The sequence below is a fragment of the Panthera onca genome, chromosome A1 (genome assembly GCF_046562875.1).
Source record: "Panthera onca isolate mPanOnc1 chromosome A1, mPanOnc1 haplotype 2, whole genome shotgun sequence".
NCBI lineage: Eukaryota > Metazoa > Chordata > Mammalia > Carnivora > Felidae > Panthera > Panthera onca.
This window is the reverse complement of record NC_138339.1, coordinates 101841166-101857826: the sequence shown is the minus strand read 5'-3', so window position 1 is coordinate 101857826 and position 16661 is coordinate 101841166. Positions and strand designations below refer to the sequence as shown.

Sequence of the window (16661 nt, the reverse complement as noted above, 5' to 3'; positions counted from 1 at the left end):
TTCTTCAGAGTGGTAAACTAGATCATTCACCCTAATCAATCAATCAAGGATGATTTAAAACCAGCTCAATGCCTTCCACCTTGTAACAGCAGAGGGTCCATAAGCTGTGGTCCCTACCCTTCCATCTGTTTGAGCTCCTTTCTAGTAGCTAGGGCTGAACAGTTGGGTTTTGCTTTTTCCGCTTTTCTTTCTTGAGACTTAATCTCTGATTACTTTATAAATCTCTTAAAGGACTTTCTAGTTTCACTGATAGCTATAATTTAACAAGCCTGTTGACATTTTGATTCTTTGACATTAAAAGGCTTCATTTTTTAAGTTATTATTAATCGACTGCCTTTAGACTTTGTCTTTTTTCCTTTCATACCTGAGCTTTGATTCAATTTCTCATAAAAGTTTTATTAAGTAACTTTAAAAGAAGTAGGAGGATCTTTTTCGCCTTTTGGATTATCTCTGATTTTTTTCTTCCTTGTTCATCCTAGCATCTTTTTGTAAAAAGCCAGTGTAAGAGACATTTTCTTGGGAAGTCTACAAATCTGATTCACATTCAGCAAATAACTTAAGCTGTATTTTGTTTTATTTGTTGGTCAAATGAAGATAATACTTGCCAACTAGTTCCTGTAAAGGGATGTTCTAAAGATTAGATTTAGGATGTTTTGAACTCACGTACTCAGTGCTATTGAAATATCTCATTTTTATTATATGTTCGTAATATACATACTGCTATATTTACTGTTTTATTTATTTTACAATAGTGAAATAGGATTTTTTAAATTTGTTTTGAGTGAGAGAGTGTGGGGGAGAGGGAGAGAGGGAGGGAGAAAGAATCCCAAGCAGTTTCCATGCTGTCATTGTGGAGCTCATCATAGGGTTCGATCCCACGAGCTGTGAGATCATAACCTGAGCCAAAACCAAGAGTCAGATGCCTAACAGACTGATTAACCCAGGTGTCCCAGTGAAATGTGATTTAAAATTTTGTCTTTTACCTCACTACAAAGGTATCAAATACTTGTCATTCTTTTAGAATACAAATGGTTCTATTTATGGTTAGTTTCCTAGTTTACAGAAATTGATGGGTTTTTTTAGAAAGACAGTAATATCAGGTGCTTAGAGACTGGACTCTAGAGCTAGATTAGTTGGGTTTGAATGAGGGATTCATTTATTATGTAAGTAACCTTGGGCAAGTAACTTCTGTGTGCCTCAATTTACTGATCTGCAAAATATAGGTAATATTAATACATGATAAAGTTCTGAGGAATAAATTAGTTGGCATATGTAAGTGCTTAGGGCACTGCCTAGTACTCAAAAACATTAGCTGTTGCTATTATTGACAAAATAATAGATGTATTTATGCCTTTACTATTTAGCCAGATTTTTTGGTAGTATTTTTGGTAGTGAAATATGGCAGACTTTCCCCTAACAAACTGGAACTCCATTTTAAATGCAGATTGGACAGTTAGGTCTTCTGTGGCTCCTGCCCCTTCCAGGGATTTCCCACATAGCAGTCTGATGGGTTTTATACATAAGTTATTTTTGGTCTGAAAATATTATGCTTACTGTGAAAATAAACAATCCTGAACAGCAGAAGATTAACCTCTCCTTCCTCATTTCTACTTCCTAGGAAGAGTAATTATTTTCCATATTTTTATTTGGTTTTGCCATCTATTAATTTATAACCCCCCTCACAAGCTCTCTATTAGCTTCAGGATGAATTCCAACTCTTACCTTGGTCTGTGAGGTCCTCCTAGCCCCTGCCCTCCTCTCATTTTTACTTTTTGGTAATTCCTGTTAGATTCTCAGGTAAAAAGTCACTTCCTCAAGGAGGTTCAGCTTAATGTCCCCACAGCCCCTATACTTTCTCTACCATAGTGCTGTCTGGTGGGGCGAGGGGGAGGGGTCCTAGAATTTGGGAGGTGCTTTTGGTATTTAGTGGGTAGGGCAGAGAGATTTTTAGATGTTCATCATTAAGAATTGTCTTAAACCCTGAACGACTTTTGAATGCTCCACTACATAGTCACATAGGGGAAAAAAATACCAGCCTAAAACCTCATATAATTTTACATATGCACGTGGAATTTTTTGCAGGATTTTAATTAAATATTGAGGTTTCTGGGAATAAAACTTTTATTACTGAAGGAAGAGTATACCTTGTTTTGTTTGGAATTGTTCACTATTTGGGGAAATCATGTCAATGTTAGCAACATTTACCACATTCATAGTAATTCATCATGTCGGTGGAAACATCTGGCTACTCAGTAAATATTTTTTTGAATGTAATTGAAATTAGGAGGAAAAAAAGCTCTGAACCAAAGGGGGGTAAAGCGCTTTTCTCTTTCCTGGCAGAATATATTTGTGTTCCTCTCTCTTCCTATTGTACTTTATTCATATGCTGCATTCATAGACCACACATCTGTCTCTCTCACTAAATGAGAGCGTGGGGGAGCAAGAACAATATTTTACTTACTTTTGAATCTTTATTGCTCATTGAGCACATGGTAGTTACTCACCTTAATATTCAGTTGAATTAATGGCAACAGCAATAGTATTTGTTCAACAAATATTTATTGACTCAGACTCTTCTGGGCAAAGAGGGCAAAAACACGCTGTCCCTCTTCTCAAGGAACACATGATCTATTGCTAAGACAGCCCTGGAAATAATTATAATATGATAGTTTCTGAAATGGAAATAGCTATAAACTTTGGATCTCTAATGAAAAAAACCACTTAAGTCTTGTTCGGGAGGTCCTAGAATAATATCATGGAAGAGAAATAGTATCCAGTATCAAGCATAGTGCCAAGGAAGACGCTCAGTAGATATTTAGGAATTGAATAGATGAGCATAGCTCTGAAGAATGAGAAGGAGTTTGCCAAATGGCCAAATGTAAAGAGGACGTTCCAGTCAGGAAATCCCTATTCAAAGGCTCAGAGGTATGAGAGGCTCAGTTGGTGTTGGTGGAGCGTAAAGTTTGAGGTTAAGTCATAAGAGATAAAGCTGTCTGTAGAGGTGATGGACCAGATCATGAAACCAGATCCATTCAAAAGAAGTTAGATTTTATCTTGCAGGCAGTAGAACACCTTTGGTGTGACAATTAAAACTGCTATATTTCAAATCATACCATATGCCAGGCAGGTACATACAGTCCTATCACAGAGTTGATATATTCTCATTTTAGAGTTGACAAACTAAAGCTCAGAGAGATTAATTAACTTGTCCAGGTTTTTACAGCTACTAAATGGAAGAACTAGGATTTAAACTTAGGTTGGTTGAGTCCAGACTTCCCATCTGCTTTTTAAACTATAGTTTACAGCCCCTCCAGCAGAGAAGAAACTAGATTTATTATTACTTTTTTCAACCAGTCTCTTTACCTCGCATGATTCTCAACTCTAGCAAATTCAAAATTTTTTTAAAAATTCTTTTATGTTTATTTAGTTTTTGAGAGAGACAGAGCACGAGTGGTGGAGGGGCAGAGAGAGGGGGAGACACAGAATCGGAAACAGGGTCCAGGCTCTGAGCTGTCAGCACAGAGCCCGACACAGGGCTCGAACTCAAAGACAGAAGACTATGACCTGAGCTGATGTCGGATGCTCAACTGACTGAGCCACCCAAGCACCCTGCAAATTCAAAATTTTTATGTACATTTAAGTTCTTAACAGTTTGGGACTCTTTGGTTTTCTGAAGACCCCAAATAGTATCTTACAGTAACTTAGTATTCTTAGTAACTTTGTATTCTGGTCCATCTTCTGTCTAGCTAGTTCAGATAACTGTCTTGGCTAATGAAATGCCTTTGGTTGGGGGTGGGGGGGGCGGTTTCACCATGGAATATTGTGGACTAATCAGCATGATTTGCATACTCTAAAAGAGAAACATTTGAAGTATTACTTCCCTTTTTTGAAACAGTTATATCCCAGTCTTCAACATGCAAATAGAATAGTAATTACTTCAGGAAAATCCAGTGTTCATCTTGATATTGTTTATTACAGATGTAGTTTACTATTTAAATAAATGATTTCTGCCTCAGAATTCTGGTGTCCTTGGTTAGCTTAAAGTACTTTAGACGTTACCTAAATAACCCTGCGATCCCTCTGGCTACCCTAGCAGAAGACTCTTGCTAATTTTAACGTTTATTTATTCTTGAGACAGAGACAGAGCATGAACGGGGGAGGGTCAGAGAGAGGGAGACACAGAATCTGAAACAGGCTCCAGGCTCTGAGCTGTCAGCACAGAGCCCGACGCGGGGCTCGAACTCTTGGACCGTGAGATCATGACCTGAGCCGAAGTCTGCCGCTCAACCGACTGAGCCACCCAGGCGCCCCAGACTCTTGCTAATTTTAATGGCTATTAAAATGTGTAAGTTCTGCAGATACAGGTGGTGATTGTTGCACAACAATGAGAATGTACTTATCGCCGTTAAACTGTATATTTAAAATGGTTAAAACACCACATTTTATGTTACATGTTTATTTTACCACAGTAACAAAAATGTGGTATAGAAGTTCAAAATACTTGTTTCCAATAATTTGATTAAGTTGTGAGGGAACAGTTTCTCTTCATTATACCTATCCCATCCTCATGGGTGGATCAAATTAAATGTTTTAAATACTAAACTGAGAAGAAAAAGAATTCTACTTATTTGGGTGCAGGAATAAAGATGGAAGCATGATAATGATCTTATGGGGGCTCTTATCCTCAGGATGGATGTAATGAAGATGCCTTTCCAACCTGGCTGCTATTGGCCCTGACTTCACTTTATTCAAAAGGGCAGCTAGGGAGTTAAGTAGGCTATCCAAATGTCACTTCCACTGGTGAGATGTGCATGGTTACAGCTCCCATTTATAACTGAAGTCCAAGTTTTTAGGTTCCCTCCCTTTAACTTTCCCCTGCCCCCTACCCTAATATTAGTAGCAATTAAGTTTTCACCCATTAGATTCACAAAAATGAAAAGAATGTGCTGGTGGAGATGTGGGAAACATTCGTATTCTTTGTGAGTGTGAATTGCATAACTGTTTTTAGAAAGTAATGTGGTAATAACTGTTAGAAATTTTTAAATGCGCATACTTTTGGCCTAATAATCCCACTGGGGTGCCACTACTGTGTAGAGACATTAATACAGGAATGTTTTTTTGTGTGTTCAAAACAAAAAAAAAAAAGCATCAGCATCCTGGAAGCCAATCAAGAAGTGGTTGAACAAATTATGATCTATTCATTCTAAATACCTATGTGCATCTATTAAAAAGTGCCTTAAATATATATATATATAGGCCTGGAATGATGGTATATTATGTGTTTAAAAGTTGTAGCATTAATAAAGTGTAGTATGTAGTATGCTTTTAAAACAAAACCAGAATGATGGGAGCGCCTGGGTGGCTCAGTGGGTTAAGCTTCCGACTTCTGCTCACGTCATGATCTCCCAGTCCGTGAGTTCAAGCCCTGCATCCAGCTCTGTGCTGACAGCTCAGAACCTGGAGCCTACTTTGGATTCTGTGTCCCCGTCTCTCTCTGCCCCTCCCCTGCTCTTACTCTGTCTTTCTCTCTCAAAAATAAATAAATGTTAAAAAAAATTAAAAAACAAAACCAGAACTATATGCATGTTTGAGAATACAGAAAGGTGTAGCAGGATTAATATCATACTTAACACTGATTCTGTCGTGGACATAAGCTTGGAGGTAGGATTGAACTAACTTTATGTGTACAACCATATTGTTTGATTTCTTGTCATTTTTGTAATTGTTAACAAGTTTCTGAAGTAAAAAGAAGAGGGAAGGAGAGATTTGTATGACAGAAATTATAATAGGAATTACTTTGGATGACTTGGGATGGGTACAATGGAAACCTTGGTACTGGTAATGATCATAATGTATTTTGATGTGAGCATTGGTTACACAGGCGTCTTCAGTTTGTAAAACTCCCATTTAGTTGTATGCCTATGATTTGTACAGGTTATGTGTATTTGAAAGTGTATTAAAATTGTGGCACAGCAATACAAGGGAGTACTATCATGTTTTTAAAAAATACTTTCAATAAATATTTAATATATGAAGTTGGGCAAGAAACAGCAATCCCATTATAAAATATAAAGTACATATAAGCACACAGAATAAAGACTGGAATAAAAACATTATAATATTAATAGATATGTTTAGATGATCGTTGTGGTGGGGGGGGGAGGTTTGTTTTAAGTAAGAACAGTTTTTTGCATTGGGTCATTTAGGAAGTCCATAGGAGATGGTGAGCAAGCCACATTACAGGATATTAACCAGAAAATAAGGGTGAAGGGGAGAGGAAAGGTTTAAAAAGAAAGGAAAAAAAGGAAGAAGGAAAGAAAAACAGTGCTAACTAGAGACCTACAGTAAGGTCAGGTAATTTTAACCCCTACTAGGGAGGGAGTAATTTCAGTTGTCAACCATCATGTAGTAGTAAAGCCTTATGAAAAATTCAGCATACTCAGTTTGATTTTTACAAATAATTTATGCTTGATACTTTTTTGTTTTTGTCTAAGCATTTAGTTTTAATGAAACTGTGTCACTGATATAATAGTTTCAACTGATTGTAGCAAATGCAACTCTTAGTAGCTTAAGAAACCTATACTCTGCCCAGTCTTTGCTAATTAACTGTGGTAATTTTGCTCAGACCTTTTTGATCCCTAATTGGCACATGGGGTCAAATATACGTCCCCAGGTTGGCTAGAGAATCAAATGAGAAAATGTATGTGAGAACACTTTAATAGAATTAAACACCATCCACTTATAAAATTACGTTACTTGTCTTGTTTTTCCTTCATCCCAACCAAAGCCCTTAGTTGTGAAATGTGGTTATTTGAGATGTAATTTATTTCAGTTAAGAGTTCAAAAGTTTAAGTTTATAAAAGAATGCAGTTTTTTCAATCACGTGCAAATGTAAATGCAGTATTTGGTGTTTATCAAGATGTGGGTTGTGATTGCAATACATTTTTAATATTTTAGACTAAATATTAGTGCCAGTTATATCGAGTTGAAATGTAAGCATTTTTATTTTTTCTAAGTATTGTTGAATTGTCGGGGGAATTACCAGGCTTTTCCCTCTATTTCAGTCATTTTCCATTATTCACCATGTTAATTTAAAATAACTAATACCCCATATCAGATCTCTTCAGGTGTTTCCCCGGGGTTTTGATAAGGACTCGACTTCTGATTAGTCCTTAAATCAGTAATAAACTGTACGGAACTCTAGTTAGGTTGGGTTGGAGAAAAATGCGTGGCACTAGGACCCAGGGGGCTCCCGTGAGCGGATCTAGGGGCCAGATTGCAAATTCGCGGTGACTCAGTCTGGTCGGCTCCTTGCGCTCGGCGGCCGCGGCGGCAGCAGCAGCAGCAGCAGCACCAGCAGACGTTGGCGGCCGAGCTGCTAGGATCAGTTCCCCCGGGTTTCGCCGTCCGAGACTTCTTTCGGGGCACCCCAAGCAGGTCCGAGGCGTGTGGGGAGCAGAGGGGTCGTTCTGGCGGGGAAAAGGGGGTTGCTCGGCGCGGGAAGCCCTCGGGCCTGTGCACGGGGAGTAACATTTGCTCCGTCTCTTCCTGTGTCTGGCTTTATTTGCAGCAAACCAAGATGGAGTATGAGTGGAAACCTGACGAGCAAGGGCTTCAGCAAATCCTGCAGCTGCTGAAGGAGTCCCAATCCCCAGACACCACCATCCAGAGAACCGTGCAACAAGTATCCTTTCCGAGGCCTTGCCGACGCCCGCGCAGCTCGCCCCGCGCGGGGCCCGCTCCCGGCGGCCGGGTGGCTCCCGCCGCCCCTCCCCCTCCTCCCGCTCCCCGGATCCCTCCGCCCTCCGTCCGCCTGCCCGCCCGCGGGGAGAGGCCCGTCCGCCGCCGCAGCTCTTGCCCGGCGCCTCGCGCACGCGGCCCTCGAGCCCGGGTCCGGGGTGTTGCCGCGGCCGCCGGCTTCCGGCCCGCGGGAGGCGGGGGCTCCCGGCCGCCGCCCGCGATCGCTACATGTGCGCCCGCCCGGCCGCCACGTCCCCGCCCGCCCACCGCTGACCTGCCCCTGGGGCGGAGAGCGGCGCAGGCGGGCGAGGCCCGGGTGCGTTGCAGACCCCGGCCCCCCGGCTCCACACAATGCGCCCCGCGCCGAGGGGGCAGCGGGTCGGGCGAGAGTCCGGGTGGAGTACTCTGCGTGCCAGACGGGACTCGCTGGCCGAGCGTCCGACCAGAAATGGGGTGGAGCTGGCGCGGGGTTTAAACTGCCGCCGCATTGGGCCTGGGGTTTTTTCAGGGCCCTTGCCCTAAAAGTTCTGGAGACCTACAAGTAGGGGGGTCCCAGGCCTCACCCCAGGGCTGCTCGTGCTCACACCTGTTGCAGGCTTCCTGGCTCCCGAGTGAAATAGTCTCTGTGGCTCAAAAGGTTGACTGCTCAGGTACCCAGTGTTTAAGGAGTTTGCTGGGGTAGCGGTCATGTTGCTGTGATTTTAGAGACCGAAAAGGTTAAAAGCAGCAGCAAAACCTCTGTTGTGTTTTCTATGGTGTCCTGAACTGTGGACAAATAAATATCGGATCATTGGATCCGATAAAGGAGACAAATTTACTCACCCAGTCATAAATAACCTTATCCCTGTTGAGACCAAAGAAGTGAATTCTTTAAACAATTTAAGTCTGCTTTTTTGCAGAAAATCTCTTGATTTTTATTGTTAGTCAACAGCAAAACTAGAATTTGGTAAGTAAGCCCTTTAGGGCTTAAACATAATACACTTGTAAACATGAAATTACATACAATTCCATGAGAAATTCTGTTAAATAAGTGTCGAAGAAGTACTGCATTGCTGTAACTTAAAACCTTTAATAGAGGAGGAAGCACGTAGCTTCTTGGTTAATATAATACTGCTCATTTAAAACCGAAGGGGATGGTGCCAGTACCAAGGGAAGGGTAGAATTTTGGGGTGTGTGGGTGCTTGTATCTGAAACCCTGTGGTGGCCCAGTCTTAATTTGTGTTGTTATAGCTGTAGGAATGATAGAAGTTGATATTTATTGAATTAATTACGGATATTGTATGACACAGTTATTTCTTAAGGGAGCCAAAGCCATAACCACCTTGTAATTTTTTTCTGTAGCACTATAGATTCCTGTTTTGGTACTTATTTATTAAATACCTTTTATATGCCTGGAACTGTGCTTGGGCTAACCATCAAATTTATAGTTTATTCTGGGTGCCTGGAGCATAGTATGCCTTCTGCAAAAGAAACAAGTTAAATTTCAGTAAGCGAATAGTATTTAAAAATACGTATTGCTTTATATTTTCTAAGTGCCTAATGATGGATGATCTTGTTCCTTTGTGACCTTAGGAAAGCATTTATTTCATTGTTGTTTTTGTATAGGCCTAATTACCTCTTGCAAGACCATTAATAAAATTTGGATAGAAAGCTCAAGTAAATTTGGATAGATAGCTCAAGTAAATTTTAGCAGGAAATATTTATGAAAAATTACCACATCAGTATGCTAGTCTTTGCCATTGACTAAAGAAAAACCATTGGTTTTTTTCTTGGTCTAAGAAAGTAGACTTTGGAAATTTTGTAGAGAATGCTTTTGCTAGTTAATCTGACCACTACCTATTGAGGGTATTCTAGTATGTAGTAAATAGCTAATACGGTGTACCTAGAGTTTGTATCAGGGATTTAATTTAAAAATAAATTTAGGTCTGCTGAATAAAAACATTTGAATATTACTGTCTAAGAAAACAATTAGTGTTAAAAAAAAATTAGAGGTTAAGAGAGCATGAAGAAAGATATAATAGAGTATCATGTCATTGTTGACTGCCAACAGAATGAAATACCTGCAAATTTATGTCACTAGAAATGTTAGATCTTGGGGAGGGGGCACAATTGTGGAACTGTTGCATTTCAGTAATTTCATACTGACCTTACATAATAAGATTTGATAACAGACTTGTGTGTAAGAGGCATTTTATATTCAGTAGAATGAGTCTAGTAAATGAGTCTAGTAAAAGCATTTTTGATTTCTAAGTTGAAAAGCCATTTTATAAAGTTCTGTCAATGATCTTTAAAGACCTGTTTTCATTTCTTTGCGATGCTTTTCATTTTTGTCATTATTTCTATACGTAAATACCTTTCTGGTTAAGGTTTTTAAAGTTCAAATAAAACATTCTCTTTTGAAAAATTTTTTTTGCTATGTTGAGCATATACCCTGTTCAGAACTTGGCTTATGTTGTATTGAATATAATTGATGTAAAGTATTAAGTTTAATGTTTTAGCCATAAAGCACCAAAGAGATTTAACATAACCATTAGTGCATTCTTGGGATAGTGTATTGATGGTTTTAGTAAGAAAATTTTACTTTCTAAGAAAATGCAATGTTTAAAATATCACAAACGGGATTCCTTATTTTAGATCGAAAATGCTTAATTTCTTCCTTCGATACATTGAGAAGTTTCCTTAACTACTGTTTGTTCTAGAAACTGGAACAACTCAATCAATACCCAGATTTTAACAACTACCTGATTTTTGTTCTTACAAAATTAAAATCTGAAGGTAAGTGAGGTTTGTATTGATAAAACTACTTGGAACTGTCTTCAAGATATATGAAAATATACTGAGAGTTATTAATTTCAAAGGTTTGCGTTTTATAGTAACCACTGGTTTACAGATGTGGAATGGCAGAGAGATTTAAGAGTCCACTCTAAAGTTTAATTTAGATCCTTAATAAACATTCGATTGTTAATCGGGTGTTTTTATCATAAACTCCTTCATATTTTGTGAATGAAAAGAGTATTACAGAGTCTACTTTGGTATTTTGCTTGAATCCTTGTACATGAATGTCATAACAGATTGAATGCAGGATTTACTCATTAACTGAATATATGTGGATTCATAGAAAACAATTCAATGTTCATATAACCAAAATGAAAAATCACTTGTCCTGTCGCCCAGAGAGAATTTATTATTATTCTTGATTGATTAATTCTACAGTCTTATATGGCTATTTACTGTTTTAAAATTTAATTAAAATTGGGATCATTCTCTTTATAAACTTTTGTGACTTTTTTAAAACTTCTAACTGTATATATTAAACAATATAATGAAACTTTATTAACTATTCTTTTACAACGATTTTATTTAAAATTTTTTAATGTTTGTTAATTTTTGAGAGAGAGAGTGTGAGCTGGGGAGTGGTAGAGAGGGAGACACAGAATCTGAAGTAGTTTCCAGGCTCTGAGCTGTCAGCACAGAGCCTGACGCGGGTTTCAAACACACCACAAGATCATGACGTAATCCAAAGTTGGACATTTAATTGTGCCACCCAGGCACCCCCAGTCTACAATAATTTTAAACTTAAATTACTTTTGTGGCAATTCAAAGCATGAAAACTAGTTTTATTTTTAAATGATATGGTCATTTTATTGTATATATGTCAGTGTTTCCCACTAGACTTTATTCATTCATTTCTCAAATACTTATTGAGCACCATTTCATTTCCAGGCTCAGGGGCAATGAAAGTGAACAAAAAAATAAGAATTTCCGCCCTCATGGAACTTACATTGTAGTGAGCTGTTTTTTATCGAGTTACCTGAATATTGAAGATTCTCTTCCTGGAACATTGTCAGACACACAAAAGGCGTGAAAATACTTACTATTAAGCAACTGATTGGCCTCTACTTGAAAGCACTATACCCTGTTCAGTGATTAGTGTTTCAGAAGCCATAGTGCAATTATTTAAAAAACAAACAAACGGAAAAAAAACAAAACCGGGCACTTGGACTTGGGAAGTCTTAGACTCTGACACTGATTCTGACACTGATTTTACCTGTCTTACTTTTTCCAGCTATATAATGCCCTGTGTTAGACTGCCAGACTGTCTTGTCTGTAAGGGTTAGGCATCCAAGGCTCTAGTGGGTAAATTGCCTTCATGTGTAGTAAAATCTCCCTAATCTTACAGATTTTAATACTTTTATCAGATTTGATATTTTTATACAGTATAGTAATTTTTTTAGATTAATTTTAAATGTTAATTTTAGGGATTTTAATTTGTGGTTGAGGGATGTAATGGCAACTTTAAACTTTCTAAATCTGGGTTTTAAGAAACTGAAAATTCCTTCAGCATATCTTGAAATTAAGCAACTAATATTCCTAGTTTGATAAATGTACTTGATGCTTTGCTTCTTAATATAGAAATTTATTTTTCCCACATACTAATTTGTAATCAAGTCAGTGTTACTCATTTTTTAAAGAACTTTATATTTAGGAAATGAATTTTTCTAAACTAATTGTTTTACTTGAAAATTTTAAATTTATTTTCACCGGTTCATCTATTCTCTGTCCTGTCCATGTGCACATCCTAAGTTCCACATATTAAAGATGTTTAAAATATTCTTTCTGAAAGCTTTTTTGAGATGTTAAGAATAAATAAGTATTCTTAAAAGCAAACAAACAATTCAAATCACGAGCAGTTGGATATAACTGCCTCCAATTTATTAGTCACCATTTTTCACAGGACACGATAGAAGCTTAACATTTGTTTAACAGTTAATATTTCTTGTGCCTTATTTATTTGGGACATGAGCTTGCTATATTCCATTTTCTATTTAAAAAAAAACCTGGCATTGGGATCATCCTATTAGTGAAGGAACGTAAATAACATCTTGAAGTGGAAATGCTTATTTAGTAATCTTTTCACCATTTCTCTTGTGAATTTGTTTACACTGAATCATGGAGGAAAATTTTAGATCTGGAAGAGACCTCAGAGATAAGCTCATCTAATTCCCTCGCTTTACAAATCAACAAATTGAGGCCCAGTAAAGTAAAGCCTTAACTTAAAAAAAAAAAAAAAAGAAATGGATAATCAGTGGCTCTTAATGCATTTAGGAGAGAGGATATTTTTTATGTTAATGAAGATAAATATTTTAATATAGAATGCTTTATATTTTTAATTTTAAATCACTTCTACCTTGTGTTGTGGCCTATTAAAACTCATCTTGTATCATTTATTGTAAGAATGATAGTGTGTATTATAAACAAATATGTTATTTGAATTAAAACTATCTGAATTATTAAGGGCTAACAAGACAAAAGGGATTATTGCTTGTAGAAGTTAAATATCTGGCTATTCATTTATTATATGGCAGTTTTAAACTTGCAAGTGAATTTAGAAGTGTTTTTGTTTCATTTTAACTTACTCATTGGAATGGGTTGTAATTGAAACCAGAAAGAAGTTACTAGATGGTGACAAAAGCTTTTAGCCTGTGTTACTGTGATGGCCTGAGTGGGGTTTATGAGCAAAGAAATTTTGCTATCCTTTTGCTTCTCCATATGCTTCACCCTTTAATATTTCAGTGCCAATCAGATGATGGCAGCATGCTACAAACTAGAACAAGCTCGTGGTATTTTACTTATTTTTTTTTTTTAATGTTTATTTATTTACTTTGAGAGAGAAGGAATCCCAAGTAGGCTTCGTGCTGCCAGCACAGACCCGACATGGGGCTTGAACTCAGGAACCCTGAGATCATGACTTGAGCCCAAATCAAAGTCGAACACTTAACCCTAAGCCACCCAGGCGACCCATGGGTATTTTATTTTTTTAAATAACGTGTGTAAAACAGTAGTGCTGTAATAGCATATTCTACTCACCACAACTTCATGTCTTCCAGTCCTTTGAGGAGGGTGATACTGCAGAATGCATCAAGTGTAGACTTGAGCCAGACTCGTGAGGTTCATATTTTGACTTCCTCACTTAATAGCCTTGTGTGACTTTGGCAGAGCCCTCAGTTTCTTCATTTGTGCAGTGGGATAATAATTCCTGTCTCATGGGGTTCTGAGGATTAAAAGCACACTATTTGGAATGCACTTAGCAGTGTTTAGTACCAAATAAGCATTCAGAAGATCCTAACTATTGCTAATGTTGGTGGTGATGTCAGTTGGTAAAGCATCAATTACATTCTACTAGTGTTAAATTTCTTCTTAAAAATTTGTTAACACCCAGCTTTGGACTAAACGTTTTAATGTAAATTGTATTTAACTTCTGGAAATTTTAAAATTGTTTTACCCTTTTTTTTTTTTTTTTTAGCTCAGAGTCAAGTGAAAAACATGATATAAATGAACGTCACTTATTTGTATGTGAAGGTGATCCCATATTTTTTGTCGACTTAATTTTTTTAATAGATATTTTTAGTCACTAATACTTTGAGATCTGTAATTTGATGTTTATATCAGGTCCCAATAAAACTTGTGTGCAGTGGCCCTGTGTAAACTAAATTAACTTTTTAAGTCAGTGGTTCTCAACCAGGTGCAGTTTGGTCCTCCCTTGCCACCCACCCACCCCAGCAACATTCCAGACATTATCTGGAAACATTTTTGTTACAACTTGGAAAGGTAATACTGGCATCTATGGTCAGGGGTACTGCTCAACGTCATAGGATGCACAGGACAGCACCCGATAAAGAATTATCTCAGCCACAATGTCCATGCCAAGGTTGAGAAACCCTGAACTACAAATCATGGAGCTAGTCTTTTGATAATTATTTATGATACTTTTTTCCTGGTTATAGCAAAATTATTGGAACGTTGCAATCAATTTTTGAGTAGGAGTATTTTAAAAGTTAGCGTCCTTGATACATTTTGAAATGAAAACTACTTTGAAACTCAATAATATTTTATTACAGATGAACCCACAAGATCATTGAGTGGTCTCATTTTGAAGAATAACGTGAAAGCACATTTTCAGAACTTTCCAAATGGTGTAACAGACTTTATTAAGAGTGAATGTTTAAACAATATTGGTGACTCCTCTCCTCTGATTAGAGCCACTGTAGGTAAGTTATACTGTTACAGTATTGCTTATTCTGTTTGTAACTGGGTTGTTTTTTGAGATGATAGGCTGGTTTTTTTCAGCTTTATTTTTTATTTTTTTAAATTTTCTTTTTAAATGTTTATTTTTGAGAGAGCGAGAGAGCGCGTGAGCAGGGGAGGGGCAGGGAGAGAGGGAGACACTGAATCTGCAGCAGACTCCAGGCTCCGAGCTGTCAGCACAGAGCCTGACACGGGACTCGAACCCACGAACCGAGAGATCATGACCTGAGCTGAAGTCAGACACTCAACTGACTGAGCCACCCGGGTGCCCCGAGATGATAGACTATTTCTGTAGGAATTTTTGTTACCCATTTCATGTTGAATTGTGAGGGAGGGGGGGGAATTTTTCATTGCCACTTCTAAATGCTTTGGAAGTAATATTATTTATTACAATAAAATCCCTTATTTAGTGAGACCATACTCACTGGTGGTTGGTTTAATCAAAGTGGGTTAAAATGGGGCATTAACAAATGGTGTTAATGTAGGATCACTGCCTTTTGTTTGCGTTCCTTGTTTCCTGGCTTCCTTGTGTAATGCATGGAAGCTTTCTTTACACAGAAAGGAAATTTTATTAAAACAACATAAGAATGGGACCTTAAATCTTATTATGTTCTACCCTTGTTTTTAATATTTGCTTTGTCTAATTACAGCAGTTTTTTTAGTCTTTTCAGTGTTCAGCTTGAGTGAAAGAACGACTATCCGTTTATTGAATTAAGATGTTTAATTTTTTAATTATAGCTGGTGTAAATAGGTTTGGGAGTGAACACAACTGACATCAATTCGTGGAAGCAGAACGAGGCAGGTGGACTCTAGAGGGGCCTAGTAATGGGCAGTGTTCAGTATGCTATGGGGCTTAAGCAGCTCAATTTTACAAGGACCTAGAAATAGAAAGCTTCTGTTAACCTAGCAGGTTGGTTGAATGGAAGTTGGTTACTGAGAACTTCATAATGATTCAGTCATTTTCATTAAAAGTTCTCTACTTTTGTATTTTTTGTCTCATGGGTTTGAAAAGTGCCCAGTTCATCTTTTACTTAAAATAACCAAAGGCTCTGTGGCTTCTCTCAAAATATTAACGTCTTAATTATGCACATTATGCACACTGATTTTACATGGGATGGGTAGAGGTCATTTCTGTTTTGAGAAAAGGGAATCCCTAGTTTATTCTGATGGACCCTCCTATGCCTTTCCAGTGCTCTGCCAGCTCTTGACACTGGTAAAAAGAATGGTGAGTGTATGCCAGACTTTAAAAATTTTTTAAATCTTCACAGTACATATTAGGAATCTTGCCAAGGAAGTTTATTTGAAAAGACTACATTGCACTGACTGTGATAATTCTTTAAGCAAATATAAAATTATTTCTCTTGTTTAAGAACATATGGTTGGTTTATAATTTTATTATTTTAGTGACTGTCATTTGTGTTTAAACAATGTGGGAACGTTTCTGTAGAATGAATTCATAGAAGTGGCATTACTGGGTCAAAGTGTGGTGTATAAGCATTTAAAATTTTAATAGGTATTGCTAAGTATACAAATTTTCACTCCCACCTTTGCTATATACACTGAGAATTACAATTTTTCACTTTTTGCTGGGATGCTAGGCATTAGAAGATTTTTTGGGAGAGGTTGAAATTATATGGGCCAGTTAAATTTGAATTTGTTCGTCTTTGACCATTTAATGCTTTTCTAGCAGAAGTAACAAATGTCAGCAATCTGTTAGTGCCAAATTGTAGGCTGGCATTTAATTTTTATTACTGCTTGTTTTAAGACATGGTTGGCTTTATTGAGGCAGATCCAGAGCTTTCTCTCTCCCTCAATTCTTACATATTTTAACTTCA

General features: G+C 37.5%; 1 protein-coding gene across 3 annotated transcripts in view; it reads left to right on the top strand.

The window, feature by feature from the left end:
* The window catches only part of TNPO1 (transportin 1), a 94331-nt gene that overhangs the window by 29465 nt on the left and 48205 nt on the right, over positions 1-16661 (top strand). For 2 of the 3 annotated variants that reach the window (XR_013556472.2, XM_060635565.3), the window contains exons 2-4: positions 7571-7684; positions 10440-10515; positions 14640-14789. Coding sequence is in view for 2 of the 3 variants with exons in the window: in XM_060635565.3 (XP_060491548.2) it covers positions 7571-7684; positions 10440-10515; positions 14640-14789 (340 nt within the window). In the remaining variant the exon portion in view is untranslated. Of the gene's footprint in view, positions 1-7304; positions 7438-7570; positions 7685-10439; positions 10516-14639; positions 14790-16661 lie in introns of those variants that run through there. The other variant, XM_078449074.2, reaches the window with a different exon arrangement.